The sequence below is a fragment of the Zalophus californianus genome, chromosome 9 (genome assembly GCF_009762305.2).
Source record: "Zalophus californianus isolate mZalCal1 chromosome 9, mZalCal1.pri.v2, whole genome shotgun sequence".
Classification (NCBI taxonomy): domain Eukaryota; kingdom Metazoa; phylum Chordata; class Mammalia; order Carnivora; family Otariidae; genus Zalophus; species Zalophus californianus.
Genome location: NC_045603.1, coordinates 37,451,367 through 37,466,141, shown reverse-complemented (window position 1 = coordinate 37,466,141; position 14,775 = coordinate 37,451,367). Strand labels below are relative to the sequence as shown.

At 34.1% G+C, this 14,775-nt stretch overlaps 1 protein-coding gene across 38 annotated transcripts in view; it reads right to left on the bottom strand.

The window, feature by feature from the left end:
- The window catches only part of PPFIA2 (PTPRF interacting protein alpha 2), a 465,447-nt gene that overhangs the window by 73,609 nt on the left and 377,063 nt on the right, over positions 1 to 14,775 (bottom strand). For all 38 annotated transcript variants that reach the window (XM_027592669.2, XM_027592670.2, XM_027592668.2 and 35 more), the window contains 3 exons: positions 13,803 to 14,023; positions 6,554 to 6,791; positions 2,904 to 2,933 (listed from right to left, as the gene is read on the bottom strand). In XM_027592669.2, coding sequence (XP_027448470.1) covers positions 2,904 to 2,933; positions 6,554 to 6,791; positions 13,803 to 14,023 — 489 coding nt within the window. The remainder of the gene's footprint in view (positions 1 to 2,903; positions 2,934 to 6,553; positions 6,792 to 13,802; positions 14,024 to 14,775) is intronic.

Here is a 14,775-nt window from a genome sequence, read left to right as displayed (position 1 = left end):
AAAAAAAAACTCTTGGATAATTTACACAAAAATATTATTTCAGAGTAAATAAACACCATAGATCAGTATCTAGGGACTATAAAAAAGCTACCCTGGAATCCATTTCAATATATCAGGAATGTAAATGTTTCATAAAAAGTTACTGAACACATATTTGAGCTAATTCACTAAAAAAAGTATGCATAGTCAGGTTATCATAACATGGATATCTTTTACATAGATCTTTGAAGTGAGAAGAGAAGGTGGCAAAAATACAACTTTACCAGATAAAGTGTATTAAATCAGGCTAATGAAATGTGTTCCAGATGTTTAAAAAATGAGTGGCAATTTATTAGAAAAAAAAATTCTTGCAAATTGTTTCATTTCACTACCTCTCATGGGAATGTGGACAAAGGTATACAGAAACAAGAAGATGAGGTGGAAGGGATTTCTTTAAATAATTTAGTTCAGAATCCAGAACAATTCAGGATAAATTTTGTCAGAGACAGACATATAAAACTGCATGACAGTCAGACTTTTCAACAATCGAATTGATTGTAAAGAGGTTTTTTTTTTACAACAACCCTGCATTTTTTTCCACGGCATCACTGTGCATTGAAATACATACATATAGAGAGAAAGATTCTGGAAAGCATAGTTAGAAGATACAGTTCTGGAAGTTCTGATGACAAAAAGTTAGCAATATGGCTATAGCAAAAATTTTAAAGCTGTTTATCATCTTATGTCTACATAATGCCTTGCTTTGTTTCTATGTTGAGCTATTATTCATAAGTGTGTTTATATATGATATATGATAAAGACCTCATGTATTGGAGAAACTTAATTAAATTGTTTGACTGGGCTTTTGTCATCCAAGCCTAGATTACTTGTAACAGTTCATGTAGGCATCTATATACGATTTCCTCTCTCCATTTCAATGAGTATAGTGCCACCGGAAGAATCTTTTTCAAGAACTACTTTCAGCATGAGGTTAATACTCTGGAAAACTCTTCCTAAACTCACCTCTCATCTAAATTCATAAAGTACGTTTCCAAACTCTACCTAATATGTGTTTATGTCTTCACAGTCCCATGGTCTAGCCGTAATTGTTTTCTGTGATTTTTTTCTGCTAAGCCTGACCCTTCTGCTTCCAGAGTTTTTCCTCTGAAACACCTCCTAAAATGCCTTATTCTCTCCACACCACCAGTCAAATATGCCAACTGTCCAAATACCAGCTTTTAAAAACATCATACACAAACTGTTTGTCTGAATAATGCTTGGAGCTTACACTGTATAAATAAAATAGAGGAGAAACGGTTTGGAATCAGAGATGGATTTGAATTCTGATTTCTCTTATTTGTTGAATGACGCGTGCTAATTACTTACCTTCTCTAAGATTCAATTTCCTCATCAGCAAAATGGACGTGATAATACTTATCTTAAAGTGTTCTTTTGAAGTGCAAATGGAATCACACCCGTAACTCCTTAGCCTGATACACAACAATTTTTAGTTTGCGGTCTTTCCATGACCTACTTTTTTTACCAACCGTTTCTTCACCCGCTAAATTCCCTGAGCCTGCGTTCCTGTATGAGACTTTCCTTTGTCACTTTTATTCTTATACCCACTGAACTTCTTTTACATCCATCATCTACTCAGATTTCTTTCTATATTCCTAGAATAATCCTTTTAAGTGGTAGAGGAAGTCAGAGACAAAGAACTTTATGCATGATAAATTTGACAGTTGAGAACCAAATGGTAGTATCAAGGAGAAGATACCATAGGAAGATAGATGTTAACTCAAGAAAAAAAAAAGTTCCATCAATCTAAGCCACACAAATACAGATTTCTTTAATTTAAAAAAGACAAAAAAAAATAGTTTTCTGGTTCCTGAAGTGTTTGGAAATAGTCTATCACATCTTGATGATGCTGAAAAATAGATTTATGCACTAGATAGTAGGTTGAATCTTTGAAATCTTTCCCATCCAACATCCATGATTCTGAGCTTTGCTGTTCTCAATTATCTAACAAGATGTCATTTTGTGAATCAGAACTAGAGTCAATTTTGTTTCTCATTTCCAATACTTATTCTATTTATGTCACACCAAATAGGAAGGCATCAGATTAATTATATTTTTATAAGTTCTGTCTTCTTGATGCTCTAGCATCTGGTCCCCAGGACAGAATGTTCCTCTCAGGGCTGGCTAATTCCTAGAGATAGCAAACTACTTCCCTGGAGTGTGCCTTTCATGTGCACATCAATCAATCTAGACCAGTGCGCCAAACCATACTCTCTTTCTGGCTCTTACACTTCAGGAGGCAATATTCCTCTGCCTTAATTGTCCCAGGCCAGGAATTGGACAACTAGAGATGGCCCCTATACCTAGAGCCCACTGACATGATTAAAACTAGCCAATCCTAAGCCTGCTTACCCTGCCTTGCCTTTCCAACAGAAACCACAATAAAGCTCCTACTCATCTTTTCTCCTAGCTCTTTCTGCTTCAGGACCTCCTCTGGTACTTCCTTTTGCCTCTGCATAGCATGGCATGCCCTTCCTCTGGGGAAGTGTGAGTAACAAGCTCTCTTTTCGTTGACAGTGGTCTCCTGATCTGTTGGTCTCACATGCCTGAATAACAGTAAAACCTACATTTTAAAAACAAGCAGCACTGTTCTAGCATTGGCAATAAACAATCTAATTCTAGGATATTTAGACCACATAATCTAACCATTACCCTAGGAAGCATAAACAATTTTATTTTGAGGCATCTGTTCTTATAATCATATTTACACAACTGGATAACACTTAAATACTTTTAATATTTCTTTTTATGTTACTAAAATGGCTCAACTAATGGGAATATAATTTTAAAGCTTTCACAGAAAAACAATATTCAACTAGCAATCAAAAAAAAGATATTTACAGTACCTTTCTCCGATGTTTCCTTAGATCACTTGGCTGTGATTGGCAGTAATAAAAACAACATAAAATAGAACTAATTAATGAGTACCAATTGACCATGTTACAAGTTTAAATAGTATTCATAACATGACTGTCTTGTTTTTTCATTCCATTGTTTTCTAAATAAATGTCTTTAACCATTACAGAAGGACTCCTCCTCAGAGTGATTTCAGAGAGGAACCTTCTTAGATGGAATTGGTAGGGGGCATGTCCACATGAGAGGGTCAAACATATGTGTATGAGATCTGAGACACGGGACCCTAGGGAACAGGAAGCACGTATGCAGTGATCTAGCCAGAAATAAATATGGGACTATATCCTCCCGAGAAAACATAAATGGGAATGAAGAAGATCATATGTAAATGAAGAATCAATGCACATATATGGAGTTTATAAACATTCCCTTTTGCCCTATCTATGCAGAGCCTTGGTCCTCCCTAGGGCAGGGATGTTATCCCTGATGTATCTCACACTTCCTGGCATCCTAACAAATCTCTCATTCCCAAATGCCTAAAGCTCTGGCCTCAGTGTAACATGTTTCTACAGCTGCTGTTTTCTTGTCAATGTGCTTTTACAGAATTTTTTTTAAAAGTTAATTCTTTCTGATTTCCAATGAACCTTATTCACTTAATATCTTCGTTAATTTTTCTTGTGTGAGTAAAACAATTTTATTCCATTTTAGTTACATTTACATTTATATATTTTTATGTTATTGGAAAGTTGGTTGATCTAGTTCATTCAATATTCTAACTAGATATTGGTAGAATGTTCTTTATGCTTATAGATTTGTGGTGAGGTAAAAGTAAATGAAAGCACATTTTATAATCAGGACAAATAACAATGTTTGCATAACATATAAACATATACAATACAAATGAATACAATATCTTTTCAATCTCTGCTTTTCTGTCCCTAAAATTCTTCATTTTCCTCTGAAAATTCAAACATGGATTATATCCAACAGAATTATCCCCCCCAATATTTTCTATAGGTAAAAGAAAATCTACTTGTCTTTCACTGTAGCAGTGATGAATTTAATGACAAACTTTTCTTAGGGTGATAAGGACTTCTGGATTTCATTTCTTGTTTTTCTGAGTCAGATATGGAAAATTTTAAGTACTTTTTTACCCTCAGGAAATGCTTCAAACATTTTTAAGTACTGTAATTACAGTGTAATAATGTTCATTTATCATTGATTTATTTATGACTAACTGCTCAAGAAAATGCATGAAAGCTGTGGCATCTTTTTCAAATATACACAAATCTCATGTGTAAATGATGTGTGTAAATGTGTTTATACACATTATTTTATTAGTATAAAATAATAACATTAGCAATGTTTATGAAAATACTTTAAAGAGCAAAACACTATGTTGCAAAAATGTAAGGACCAGGACAGAAATAACCAAAGCTTCCTTGCCTTGAATGCTGACTAAATTCTGCTCTGTGGGCCAACATTCTTACTGTAGCTTTGATAATAAACAAGTCATCAATATATGTAGCAAATATAAACAGAAACTAAGCGAGAGACAATATCCTGTTTAGTTAAAGTCAGATTGACGGTTCCTAGATTTCTAAAAATAAGCAGATCATAATGTAGCTCCATATACTGGGTATATAGTACGTTGGCTAAAACTGTGTGCTGTGTCAAAGGGGGGTCAGTTCTGATTAGCTGTCCTTTGTCCTGATTGGGCACAGTCTATGATGTCTATTTAAAAATTTTTTTTTAAGATTTTATTTATTTATTTGTGAGAGAGCGAGCAGGAAAAGGGGGGAGGGGCAGAGGGAGAAGCCGACTCCCTGCAGAGCAGCAGGGAGCCTGACTAGGGAGGGGCCAGAGCCCAGGACGAGACCTGAGCTCAAGACCTGGGCCAAAGGGAGCCACTTAACTGACTGAGCCACCCAGGCGCTCCTATTTTAAAAATATTTTTAATATCAAGTCTGGAAATGAGCACAGAATAGAGGACTCAGTGGTTTAAGAAGGTAAAAGTTTCCCTTTTTTTAAAAAAATTTGTCATTTTTCTTTTATGTTGACTTTATTGTATGGAAGTCCATAATCATAAAGAGTTTGGATGTGAAAAATGCTGCCACACCATAAAAATAGTTTTCTGTTTCAATTCTCAATTGTAAAATTAAAGAAAAAGACATTTAACTTACATACATAACAAATTTTGTAAAAATAAAATAAAAAAAAATTATAAGGTAGTTTTTCCCTAGAGGTGAGAGCATTTTATATATATAGATAGATATAGATATAATTTCTTTATAAAGAAATGCATATATGTGCATTAATATAAATCAATTCCAGTGGAAATAATTTTTACAATTTATTAGCTATAATACATATTACTGCAACATATTTATTAACGATGTCATTTAGGAAATGAATTAAAATTTTTTGTTCAGATATTTTACACACATACATACACACACATAGATACTGTGACACTTCTTATAGAAGCTTCACAGCCTTCTGACTATATTTAGAAACACTGTATACACTTCATATTCTTCTGTAGTATCATTAATTTCTCCTCCATTTGTTATATTTGTGCTAGTTTTATACTGTATAAAACTATTATTTCACCTATTTGTTTTTAATTAATTTCTATCCCCAAACTCATTTTTAATTAGAATTTTATTATTTTAATAGTAAAGTTTTAATATTCATTACAAAAGCAGAATTTTACCTCCCAAAATAGTTCAGAATATTTAAATCTTCATTACTGTCATTTAAACGTATTTCCAGGTAATCACACACACACACACACAGAAGGGACAGAATAGCACATACTTTTGTGCTGGCAAATTTGAAGAAAAAATCCAGCTCCACTTACTGTGTTGAACATGAGCAATTTACTCATGCTCTCAAACCCCAGTTACCTCTGCTCTCTGTTGAGGTGATGCCCTCAGACTTGCAGATGTTATCATGAGAATTAAGTGGCTAACCATCATAGCACTCAGTAGTCATTCCCATCATTTCTTCCAGAGGTTTCTCTATATTATTTTTAGCAAAGGCATTTTGATTTTCTCTCAGTTATATTCAGGGTACCGCCTAACTTAGGTTTCTAACTATGAATCCCAAATATAAAAATAAATGAAACAAAGAATTAAAGAATAAAGAAGGGTAAAAATGTTGACATGAAATTCTAAAACAAAATTGGGAAATTGTCACTCTTATTTTTGATAGCTCTTCTTATTAAAATTATATTATCTAGATTATAAAATGTTAACATTCTTTGTTGTTTTACTGAAGCAATTATAATATTTTTTTTGTGATTTATTGCATTAAAAATAAAATACCCAGTCCCAATTTACTTCAAGATATCACCAGTAAAAATTTACTTAATGGTTTAAGTCATTCAGATAGCTGCTGTGATATTTAGATTGCTGCTCTTCTACTTACCTATTATGTGACCTTAGAAAATTACACCTGTGTAGGCTACATTTGCTTGTCTCATAATGAGATTAATAGTTGCACCTACCACCAAGGGATGTTGTGAAAAAAGAAAAATGATAAAAACCACAGAAGGTCCTTAGAATAAACACCCAATAAGTATCAGCTCATGCACCATTAATCCTAATGGGGACAAATGTTCTCGTGCATATCATCATACCAGTGTCATGACTCCCATCCGATCCATTTCCCTGGCAGGACTCCGAGGGGTGAGCTTTGGCGTTGAGTGTCCACTCGGGGGAGATGAACTGGCCAGTGAAGAAGCTGTAACGGAGGCAGTGATGGAGGTGCCTGGGTGGACTCTTGCTAAATTCAGGCCTTCCAGGCTCACACTAGCCACTCTGTTCTCGATTTCCTCAGCACGTAACTCCGTGGATTCTTTTTCTTCCTGAATTAGCCTGAAAGATACAATTTAATTTGGATCCATTATATGCTGCTAAGATGGTAACTGGAATTCACATAAAGAAATAAATAGCTCTGTGAACATTTTATATCAAATCTAATGTTTTCTTTTCTCTAAGGCTATGATATAACTTTCAAAAATTCCAGAGGCTTTCTGGCTGAATATTAGAAAATCCTTCTTTTCAAGTGATATATAACTCCTCCCCACTTTCAGTCTAACCCTCTTTCTATACTACACCTGCTAAAACTTTTTTTTTCCACCTGCTAAACCTTTTAAAACCTTGCCTGCCAAGAAAATTTCTGCCACTAATCCTTTTTTTTTTTCCTGTCACTCATCCTAATCTTACATTTGAACTGAGGTGCCAATAAATGAGACTTTTAGAAACTCAGATCCCAACAAAGATACTGAATCTTAACTCCCACCTGATGAAACAGTACGACTGACAGAATTTTCAATGAATGGTCATTTATAATTATCATTTGGTCAAATAAAACCCTGAGATTTTTTTTTTAACAATACCTACTTAGCCAAGTCAAATTCAAAAAAGCACCAGGCAGTGTTAATAATATGGAGATGATCTATTTATAGTCAGATAGACACATACATACCTAATAAAAGAAACTGTTTTAGCTGTTGCTATAAATGCTTTTGAGAAAACAAAGCACTATTACTCATTTTTTCTTTAAGGAGAAGCTTCAAGAATATGTAGAAGGAAGGAAGGAAGGAAGGAAGGAAGGAAGGAAGGAAGGAAGGAAGGAAGGAAGGAAGGAAAGAGAAAGAAAAAAAGAAAGAAAGAAAGAAAGAAAGAAAGAAAGAAAGAAAGAAAGAAAGAAAGAAAGAAAGGAAGGAAGGAAGGAAGGAAGGAAGGAAGGAGAAAGAAAGAAAGAAAGAAAGAAAGAAAGAAAGGAAGGAAGGAAGGAAGGAAGGAAGGAAGGAAGGAGAAAGAAAGAAAGAAAGAAAGAAAGAAAGAAAAAGAAAGAAAGAAAGAAAGAACACAAAATAGATTCCCTTTGAAATGTCCTAATGTGTTGGGGAGAGAGTCCCATATAAATCATACAAAAGGATGAAATAATAAATAAGACCATAAAAGTAAGGCACTCAAAACAGTAGCTAACTATAGATGCACAGATTAACTAACAAACAGGACAGTGGCAAATGAAGTAATTTGATCCCTTCCTTTAAGGGAGAATAAGTAAACTGAGGAAACCAGAAAAGAGGAATTTTTTTTTAATGGTTAGAATAGTTTGTGGAAGAAGAAAAATCTTAACCAGAAATAAATTCTAGTTAGTGTTAGCAGTTTTTACGAAGACATTGTCACTGTTTTTATGAAGATGCTTATTTCTTTTTTATAATGTTTTTTAATTTTAATTCTAATATAGTTTAACATACAGTGTTATATTAGTTTTAGGTGTACAATATAGTGATTCAACACTTCCATGAATATTCAGTGCTCATCATGATAAGTGTACCCTTTAATCCCCATCACCTGTTTCACCCATCCCCCTACCCTCTCCCCTCTGGTAACCATCAGTTTGTTCTCTACAGTTAAGAGTCTGTTTCTTGGTTTGCCTCCCTTTTTTCCCTTTGCCCATTTGTTTTGTTTCTTAAATTCCACATATGAGTGAGATCGTATGGTATTTGGCTTTCTCTGACTTACTTCACTTAGCATTACACTCTCTAGCTCCATCCATGTTGTTGTAAATGGCAAGATTTCATTCTTCGTCTTTTTTTTTTTTGAGAGAGAGAAAAAGAGAGCACACACAGATGCACACACGTGAGTGAGGGGAGGTGAGGGGCGGGGGGGATTTTTTTTATGTTGTACACCTGCAACATGTGCATTTCTTTTTTTAAAATTTTTTATTTAAATTCAATTTAATTAACATATACTGTATTAGTTTCAGAGGTAGAATTTAGTGATTCATCAGTTGCATATAACACCCAGTGCTCATTAGTTCAAGTGCCCTCCTTAATGCCCATCACCCAGTTACCCCATCCCGTCACCCACCTCTTCTCCAGCAAGAGAATCTTAAGCAGGCTCCATGCAGAGCCTGAGGCAGAGCTCAATCTCACAACCCTAAGATCATGACCTGAGCTGAAATCAAGAGTCAGATACTTAGCCAACTGAGCCATTCAGGTGCCCCAAGTTTTCATTCTATTTTAGGGCTGAATAATTTTCCATTGTATGTATATACCACTTCTTTATCCATTTATCTATCAGTGAACACTTGGGCTGCTTCCATAGTCTGGTTACTGTAAATAATGCTGCAATAAACATAGGGTTGCATGAATCCCTTTGAATTAGTGTTTTGGTATTTTTTGAGTAAATACCTAGTAGTGTGATTACTGGATCTTAGGGCAGTTCTATTTTTTTTTTTTTTAAGATTTTACTTATTTGTCAGAAAGAGAGAGAGCCCACAAGCAAGGGGAGAGGCAGGCAAAGGGAGAAGCAGGCTCCCTGCTGAGCAAGGAACCCAAGGTGGGACTCGATTCCAGGATCCTGGGATCATGACCTGAGCCAAAGGCAGACGCTTAAACGACTGAGCCACCCTAGTTGTCTTGGGTGTCTTGGTGTCTCTTGGTGTCTTGGGTAGTTCTCTTTTTAACTTTTTGAGGAACCTCTGCACTGTTTTCCAGAGTGGCTGCACCAGTTTGCATTCCCACCAGCAGTGTAAGAGGATTCTCCTGTCTCCACATCCTCATCAACACATGCTATTTCTTGTGTTTTTGATTTTAGCCATTCTGACAGTTGTGAAGTAGTATCTCATTGTGCTTTTGATTTGCATTTCCCTGATGATTAGTGATGTTGAGCATCTTTTCATGAATCTGTTGGCCATCAGTATGTCTTCCTTGGAAAAATGTCTGTTCATGTCTTTTACCCATTTTAATTGGATTATTTATTTTTGGGGTGTTGAGTTGTATAAATTTTTTATATATTTTGAATATTAACCCTTTATTGGATATGTCATTTGCAAATATCTTCTCCCATTCCATAGGTTACCTTCTAGCTTTGTTGATTGTTTCCTTCATTGTGCAGAAGCTTTTTATTTTGATGTAGTCCCAATAGTTAATTTTTGCTTTTGCTTCCCTTGTCTCAGGAGACATATCTAGAAAAATGTTGCTATGGCTGATGTCAGAAATTACTGTCTATGCTCTCTTCTAGGATTTTTAGAGTTTCATGTCTCACATTTAGATCTTTAATCCATTTTGAATTTGTTTGCGTACAGTATAAGAAAGTGATCCAGTTTCATTCTTTTGCATGTAGCTGTCCAGTTTTCTCAACACTATTTGTTGAAGAGACTGTTTTTTTCCTATTGTATATTCTTTCCTCCTCTAAGATTAATTGACCATATACTTGTGAGTTTTTTTCTGTTTTCTATGATGTCCCATTGATCTATGTGTCTATTTTTATGCCAATACCATACTGTTTTACTAAAGGTTTGTAATATAACTTGAAGTCTGGAATTGTGATATGTTGTTTTTTCTTTTTCAAGATTGCTTTGGCTATTCAGGGTCTATCGTGGTTCCACACAAATTTTACGATTGTTCTAATTTTGTGAAAAATATTATTGGTATTTTGATAGGGATTGCATTAAATTTGTAGATTGTTTTGGGTAGTATAGACATTTTAACAATATTTGTTCTTCTAATCCATGAACATGGAATGTCTTCGCATTTTTTTGTGTTGTTTTTTATTTCTTTCATCAACATTTAATAGTTTTCAGAGTAGAGGTCTTTCACCTCCTTGGTTAAGTTTATGCCTACATATTTCATTATTTTTTTAGTGCATTTGTAAATGGAATTGCTTCATTATTAGTGTAGAGAAATGCAACAGATTTCTGTACATTGATTTTGTATCCTGCCACCTTAATGAATTCATTTATTAATTCTAGTAGTTTTCTGGTGGAGTCTTTAGAGTTTTTTATATACAGTATCATGTCATCTGCAATTAGTGAAAGTATTAGTTCTTCCTTACCAATCTGGACATTTTTTCTTTCTTTTTGTTGTCTAATTGCTATGGCTAGGACTTCCAGTACTATGTTGAATAACAGTGGTGAGAGTGGACATCCTTGTCTTCTTCCTGACCTTAAGGGAAAAGCTCTGTTTTTCATCACTGAGTATGATACTTGTTGTGGGTTTTTCATGTAAAGTCTTTATTATGTTGAGATATTTTCCCTCTAAATCTACTTTGTTGAGAGTTTTTTATCATGAATGGATATTGTACTTTGTCAAATGCTTTTTTTTCACCTATTGAAACGATCATATGGTTTTTATCCTTTTTCTTATTGATGTGATATATCACATTGATGGATTTGTGGATATTTAACCACCCTTGCATTCTGGGACTAAATCCCACTTGACTGTAGTGAATGATTTTTTTAATGTATTGTTGGATTTGGTTTGCTACTATTTTGTTGAGAATTTTTGCATCTATGTTCATCAGAGATATTGGCCTATAGTTCTCTTTTTTGTGTGTGTGATGTCTTTATTTGGTTTTGGTATCAGGGTGATACTGGCCTCATAGAATGATCTGAAAGTTTTCCTTTATCTTATATTTTTTGGAATAGTTTGAAATGAATTGGTATTACCTCTTCTTCAAATGTTCAAATTTTCTATTTCTTCCTGCTTCAGTTTTAGGTTATACATTTCAGGGAATTTATCCATTTCTTCAAGTTTGTCCAATTTGTTGGCATATAATTTTTCATAATATTCTCTTACAATTGTTTGTATTCCTTTGGTGTTGCTTATTATTTCTTCTCTTTCATTTGTGATTTGTTTATATGGGTCTTTATTTTATTTTATGAGTCTAGCTAGATGTTTATCAATTTTGTTGATCTTAATGAACCAACTCCTGGTTTCATTTATCTCTTCTTTAGTTTTTGTTTGTTCATTTATTTTTAGTTTCTCTACCATTTATTTCTGCTCTAACCTTTATTATTTCCTTCCTTCTGCTGGTTTTGCATTTTGTTTGTTATTTTTCTAGCTCCTTTAGGTATATAGTTAGATTGAGATTTTTCTTGCTTCTAGCCTGCATTGTTATAAACTTTCCTCTTAGAACCACTTTTGCTGCATCCCAAAGATTTTGGACCATTGCATTTTCATTTTGATTTGTTTCCATGTAATTTTTTATTTCTTTTTGATTTTTCCATTGACTCATTTTTAAGTTTGAACCCATTCTTTAATCCTCTCCACACCACATTTTAGGTATATGATGTCATATTTTACATCCTTTTATTTTGTGAATCCCTTGACTAATTTTTACAGATATATTCTCTACCTTTAGTTGTGAAATTTGTTCTTCCAGTCTTCAGATCATTTTCTGGGTTATATTCACTTATGTGAGTGTTGTAGTTGTATCCATGGGATGAGATGAGCTTAGAGTCCTCCTACTCCACCATCTTCTCCTGCTGTCCAAGATGCCCATTTCTTTTGAATGTTGCTATATACCTGAATTATATGTAGTTCTTAATTTCTTAAAAATTAGCAACTATATTAAATACATTATTAGGGTCAGCAAGGAAACATATAAAAGGGTACCAACTTAATTAGTCTAGACCAAGATTATAACTGGGCTTTACTACCCTAAGGTAACAAAGTTGAGGTCCTAGAGGGACATGGGTTGTTACTGAGGATGTGTGTATATATTTTCGATGAAAACAAATATCACAGATACATACTTGATTTCAAATCTACTCTGTTAAATCATTAGCTCTGTAGCATCAAAAAATGTCATTCAGTTTGAATTTATGTTCTATATTATTTTTTCTATTTATACTAATCAAATATTTGTGAAACACTTTCTATTTATCAAGAAAAGTGCTAATATCTGGATATAAAAGACAGTGAGCAAAACAAGATATATTTCTTGTTCTTATATAATTTACAATCTAATGAAGGTAAGAAGGACAGTAAAATGAACTGAAGGACAGAGGAAGGGATGGTGGTAAGAGTTAAAGAGGGTGAAATGTTATGGGACAATGGTGTGGAATGAGGAGAATGTTCTAGAAGAAAGGAACAGCAACCACAAAGGAGAGAGCAAGGAAGATTCAAAGAACTGGAAGTCACGTATAATGGAACATGGAATCAGGTAGGTGAGAATGTGGAGGAAGGTGGGGCACTGTAGACAATATGGAGTATTTTGTTCTTTATCTTAAGAGCAAGTGAAGGGTTTGAAAAAGGGTTACTTTACCTAAGCACATTCGGTTTTAAAAAAGTCTTCTCTGGTTGCAGTGTTACTTTGGATTAGATGGGAACCCATACACCGTGAGGAAACCAGAAAGAATTATTGTCATCTACATGAGAACCTATTACAATGTGCAAAAGGCTGATGATAGTAGAGAACTGGATAGATGTGAATTGTATTAGGAGGTAAACAGACTTAGCTAGAGCCAGAAAAACAAACAAAAAAACCCACTGTTTGAAATATTAAAAAACTGTTCATCCATTGAGAAAAAACAAGTTAAGAGTAGTTTCCCGATGTTTGAAAGTCTGTAAATCCACCCGACACAGTTAGGTTCTTTACTGGGGTTAGTCAAGTTAATGGTAAGTAAAGACTACTAACATTATTGGGATTTGAGACAGTATTAAGTTAAAAATTGAAATTATCAACATTTCTCAATGTCTGAATTGATAACTTGTACAACTTCAACTCTATAATGTAATCTACTCTTTGGAAACCATCTATTATCCACTGTGGTGATAGTGCAGTTTTTTCATATCTACTATGAAATAATTCAGTCCTAGTTAATTTCACTCTGATGTCTAAATAGTTTTGAGGAGCTGGCTGCATATTAATTGCATGCTATTTAGTACCTTTATGGCAGTGTTAAATGTACCTTAAGAATGTACCTTATTACCACAAATATCATTTAAATAGTAAATTTAAATGTAAAAAGTGCTTTAAAATTCAAAGGTTCCCAGATGATGCCTGTGCTTCTGGTTTAATTATCTCATTTTTAGTATCAAGTTCTTCTAATCCTTTAAAACCATCAGTGATAATTGAACTCACCTGATTTCTTTGTTGATGGCATCCAATTGTTCCTGAAGCATCATGGCTAGAGTCTGGGCATCAGAATGACCACTTGGAGAGAGAAGATCCATTGAACTAAAAATAGTTTCTCTGTCATCATCATCAATATCAGACATTTCTGTGTCACTTTCAAAAGGGTGGCTGCTTAGCACTCCAATTTGCTGAGTTCTAGTCCACTCATGATCCCCAAGAGACTTCACCTGTGTGGTAAATGAGTCATTACCATATGTATCATATTGCTCATTATTAAAGCACTATTCTGAAAAATATCAACAAAAAGCACACATGCTTTATAGTTTACCTAGCAAAAGCAGAAGTTTTTAATAGGATTTTAATAGGAATATTGATGATCAACTTATGCATGATTTCTAGTTCAACCCCAATTCAAGTTAACAATCACTTTGAAGCATCTATGTTTGAAACATTTTTCCTTCTTTCCAAATATAACAATCTCTATTCACTGGTACTGAAGCATTTCCATCTCTTTTACTAATTAGTCTTACTTACACTTTCTTATTATAGACTGAGACTGCAAATATTATCATACTAGTTATATAATAATTCTCTCCCCAACATTCATTTACATAGATTCTAACAAAGTATAATTAAAATAATATTGAAAAGTGATTTAATTTCACCTCTACTTCTCTGATCACTTAAATGCTTCATTGATTTTTTAAGCCCAAGGCACACTAGTTTACATGACTATGGTTTTTATTTGATATAATAAATCCCTCATGTGAATGAAAATCTTTTTTTGTAAGTAATCTCTATGCCCCATGTGGGGCTCCAACTCATGACCCCGAGATCAAGAGTTGCATGCTCTACTGACTAAGCCAGCCAGGTGCCCCCAAAGATAATATATCTACTGGTGTTTTTCAGGCTGTTATCTGAGGATAGGAGAGGAAGGGAAGTAAGAGAGAGAGGACCTAGAGTTTTCTGCATTTTAAAA